At 59.3% G+C, this 4,500-nt stretch overlaps 1 protein-coding gene across 1 annotated transcript in view; it reads left to right on the top strand.

The window, feature by feature from the left end:
- MMP15 (matrix metallopeptidase 15) overlaps window positions 1–3,082 on the top strand; it is a 22,074-nt gene extending 18,992 nt beyond the window's left edge. Inside the window, exon 10 of the mRNA XM_017502618.1 lies at window positions 1,247–3,082. Within this exon, the coding sequence (XP_017358107.1) occupies window positions 1,247–1,686 (440 nt within the window). The 3' untranslated portion in view covers window positions 1,687–3,082. The remainder of the gene's footprint in view (window positions 1–1,246) is intronic.
- Window positions 3,083–4,500: the final 1,418 nt, after the last annotated feature.

The raw sequence follows: 4,500 nt of genomic DNA, 5'->3' as shown, positions 1-4,500 counted from the left end.
GAATCACTTGAACCTGGGAGGCGGAGGTTGTAGTGAGCCAAGATCGCGCCATTGCACTCCAGCCTGGCAACAGAGGGAGACTCGGTCTCAAAAAAAAACCAACCAGGTGTAGTGGCTCACGCCTGTAATCCCAGTTCTTGAAGAGGCATGGTGATGCAGGATGATCGCTTGAGTCCAGGGGTTCAAGACCAGCCTGGATAACATAGTTACCAAAAAAATGTTTAAATCAGCCAGGTGTGGTGGCTTGCACCTGTAGTCCCAGTTACTTAGGAGGCTGCAGTGGGAGGATTACTTGAGTCTAGAAGGTCGAGGCTATAGTGAGCCATGATTGTGCCACTACACCCCAGCCTGGGTGACTCAGGAAAGACCCTGCCTGCTTTGCCAGTGCTCAGGCCGGTCACACAGCTTCTGTGTGTGAGCTTGGTACTCTGTAGCTGCTCTGATCTCTTGTGCTCACCCCTTGATTGAAACCTGGGCCCTGCCTGGTGTTGATGGGATGCTGGCATGGTGCCCAAGGCCAGAGAGCCAGCCCAAGGCAGCACCAGGTTCCTTCCACTCTAGAACAACTGTAGGGTGCTGTGTGGCCTTGAGCAAGACCCCGACCTCTGTGGTGTGAGGTAAAGCCAGTTCTGGGATGGGGCAGCAGAGTCCCTGACTGCAGCCCCTATCCCAGCAGGCTTTAAGACCCTTCTAGGCCCTGCCCCAGCTAATGTCAGTCTGGTCAGGAAGCCCAAGGTTCTAGTCCTGCCCTTGCCCAAAACCCTCTGAGCCAGGCTCCTCTCAGTCTGGCTCCTGTAATTTGAGAAGGGGCAGATTTGAAAATGCTCAGGGAAGCAAATGAGAAGAAAGATACTTTAAAGCCTTCAGCATGGCTGGGCGCGGTGGCTCACGCCTGTAATCCCAGCACTTTGGGAGGCTGAGGCAGGCGCATCACAAGGTCAGGAGTTGGAGACCACCCTGGCCAACATGGTGAAACACCGTCTCTACTAAAAATACAAAAATTAGCCGGGCATAGTGGTGGGCACCTGTAGTCCCAGCTATGCAGAGGCTGAGGCAAAGAGAATCGCTTGAACCGGGGAGGCGGGTTGCAGTGAACCGAGATCAGGCCACTGTACTGCAGCCTGGGCGACAGAGCAAGATTCCGTCTCAATAAATAAATAAAGCCCTCGGCATGTCCTGGCTTTTGAGGGTCCCACTGGTGTTGGGGCTCTGCCTGAAGCCACTCTTGGCCTCCTTGTCCCTGCAGCCTACACCTACTTCTATAAGGGCACCAAATACTGGAAATTCCACAATGACCGCCTGCGGATGGAGCCTGGTTACCCCAAGTCCATCCTGCGGGACTTCATGGGCTGCCAGGAGCACGTGGAGCCAGGCCCCCGATGGCCTGACGTGGCCCGGCCGCCCTTCAACCCCCATGGGGACGCAGAGCCCGGGGTGGACAGCGCAGAGGGCGACGTGGGCGATGGGGAGGGGGACTTCGGGACCGGGGCTGGCAAGGATGGAGGCAGCCGCGTGGTGGTGCAGATGGAGGAGGTGGCACGGACCTTGAACGTGGTAATGGTGCTGGTGCCGCTCCTGCTGCTCCTCTGCGTCCTGGGCCTCACCTACGCGCTGGTGCAGATGCAGCGCAAGGGCGCACCGCGGGTGCTGCTCTACTGCAAGCGCTCGCTGCAGGAGTGGGTCTGAGCGTCCAGGGCTCCTGCTCACGGTGCTCAGGGGGCCCACGGGGGCCCACCGCGGCGCCTGTGGTTCTGAGATGACTCCTGGGGGCTCCCTCCGCCCCCAGGCTGGGGCCCCTTCCAACCCTCACACACCCTGTCTGCCCTGCCCTCATTATTTATGCCCAAGTGTTTTGTTTTGTTTTTGGCACCTTACTTAACCATTTGTTCCTGTTTCCCTGACCAGAGCAGGGTGTTTAGAGTTTTCTGAATGTAGTTCCGCTCCAGTCAGGGAATTAGAACCCCCTCATCGTCCTCTGACTCGGCAGAGGCCCACATTGAAAGAGCAGCCCCTCAGCCTGAGCCCAGGGCCATAACCGCAGGCTCCCTTTGCCCAGTTGGAGATAGGCTGGCCCCCCCTGGGTCTCCTCCCTCCCAAGTGAGCCTGGGCCTTAGGAAGAGCTTTCCACCCAGGGACAGCCCCAGGCCAAAGGGGACATGGAAGGGAGATGGGCCGTGGCCCCCAAGCCTGAGTTGAGGCTTGGTTCATTCCCAACCCACTTCTCACAGCCTCAGCGAGCCTGGCTCCTTAGGCCTGAGAACCCAGCCCACCCCCGGCAGCAGCTCCCAGCTCCCACCTCCCCTGGGACCCACCCCTCTTCCCTCTCCATGGACCAAAAGGAGTCTGCCAAGGCCCCTCCCTGGGTAGCAGCAGCCTCACCCATAGCAGAGACACCTCACTGAGCTAGAACCCCCATTCCTTCCCTGCGCCTCCTCCCTCCCTCTCCCATTCACGCCACCAACCTAGAGGCCTGAGCTCAGCTGCCAGTGTCCTGAGCCCCCAGGAGAGGGGTCTGATGGGTGCCTAGGCCTGGGCAGTGGATGTCCACGGATGGGTGCCCACCTGTATGGGTGCCCACAGTGCCAGGCACCGGGTATGAGGGGCTCCTCCCCTCCAGCTCCCTGTCCCCCCAGCATACTGAGAGGAGAGACACTGTTGGGGATAGGCCAGCAGCGCATCAGACTGTGAACCCCCCAAAGGAGCCCCCACCATGGCCTAAGAGGCTGCCCTGCTCCTGCGCTTGGCCCTGAGGGCGGAGATGCCTCCTTCCTCTTTTCCTTCCCAAAGCAAGCAGGGGGCCATGGCTGCTGTGGGAAATGGTACTGTACAGCTGGCTCTGCTTCCCCATGTCCCTGAGTGAGTGGGGTCTGCCACCCAGGATCCCCGAGGCGCCTTGGGGGTAAGGGGTTCTGGCCTCTGGGAGTGGTTTCTCGTGCGCTGGCACCAAGTACGGGTCCAGCAGCTTCCACCCCCTGCAGAACCAGAGAGCCAGCCAAGGGGTGGGGCTGTGGGGGTTCCGTGTCCACCTCCATACCATTATTTCTGTAAATAATGTGCACTGAATAAATTGTACAGCCGGCAAGTGTGTCCTTGTTTGTAAGGCCTTGGGCTGGAGCCTCCAGCTGGAAGAGCATGCAGGGGGTGGGGGTCCAGCCCATGCGAGGTTAGGGAGCTTGACCTCAACACCAAGGAGAACTTGTTCCAATTCTGTGGAGGCTCCTTCACGATGACCCTTGGAAACTAGGCCTTGGGAGGGGCAGAGCTTAGGGCTGCCCTCGAGAGTCCAGAAAAGGGAGAGGCAGGGCACCTGGGGTCACCCTGGCAGGGCGGAGCAGTGAAGGAGTATGGAGTTAGTTTGCCATTTGTTCTTGCTGAGAAAAGAACCCAGCTTGCCACATGCCCTCCCTGTCTAGCAGGGAGGAGGAGGCAGGCCAGGCCTCCCAGGCTGGGCTCAGGTGGGCCTGAAGGCCCACCCTGATGGGAGCCCGGAGCAGGGCACAGAGAGAGATGGGAAATGGTGCCATTTTGATCCAAAAGTTCCCTTCCCCACACATGCTGCTCAGAGTGGGGGCACCCAAGCCCTGCCCTCTCATCTTTGAGAAGCAGAAAATCCCATCCAGGCCTGTGCAGGGTGCAAGTAATACCCCAGGAGGGCAGGAGACTGAGGCGTCACCGTGCCTTGAGTCAGCATGGCTGCGGAGCCAGAGGTCCTCCTTAGCCCATATGTCCAAGCTCTTGGCCAAGCCTCTTAGATACTGGCCTGGGCCCCAAGAATGTGATTCGCCACAGTAGGGGTCGCACCCCCACCATGGAGCAGGCCAGGCCTCTCAAGTCCTCAGGCAGGGTCCTTCCGCCCATTCCAGGCCCAGCTCCCACCCCCACAACTGGTCTCATCCCGTCCTGCCCCTTCCTCTCTTTGTGTTGAATCCGGCTAAGGAGAGTAGGAAGTGCTGGCCCTTGGAAACCTCGAAGGCCTCTTGGGCTCATCTAGGAAACAGCCACTTATGGGGCAACAGGGGAATTCCAAGCAGCCGCCATCTTGACAGCTTTCCTGTGGTAGAAGCCACAGGGTCCCTCCCGGGTCTGCCCCCTACCTGAGTTCCTAGGGTCACCCAAAAGCCCAGAGGTCACCGGCAGGTGGAGGGCAGTGTGGAGTAGGAGCCCAGGGATGAGAGGAGAGGATGAAAGGCCTTGAGTCAAGCCCTTCCGCAGAGCCAAGGCCAGGGGAGAGAGTTGGCAGAGGCTTCAGCTCCTCAGGAAACTGCCTAATAAGACTTCCTCCCCCAACCTCGCTGCTAAAATATCAAGAGCCCCAGTGGCTGAAGGCACGGCCCATCCAAGAGCCCTGTCTATCCTTGGGGTCGGCTTTCATGAGGAGGGGTGGGCAGGGCAGCTAGGCCCTGTCTCCCCCATGTTCAGAGAGCCCAGAGCCCAGGCCTGCCTGGGGTCTAACCCCAGGATTAAACAGGGGCGTGCACGTTTTAAATCGTTTTTTGGTTT

Source organism: Cebus imitator, unplaced genomic scaffold (genome assembly GCF_001604975.1).
Source record: "Cebus imitator isolate Cc_AM_T3 unplaced genomic scaffold, Cebus_imitator-1.0 Scaffold297, whole genome shotgun sequence".
Lineage (NCBI taxonomy): Eukaryota > Metazoa > Chordata > Mammalia > Primates > Cebidae > Cebus > Cebus imitator.
Note: the sequence above shows the minus strand (reverse complement) of the source record. Positions and strands in the feature narration are given on the sequence as shown.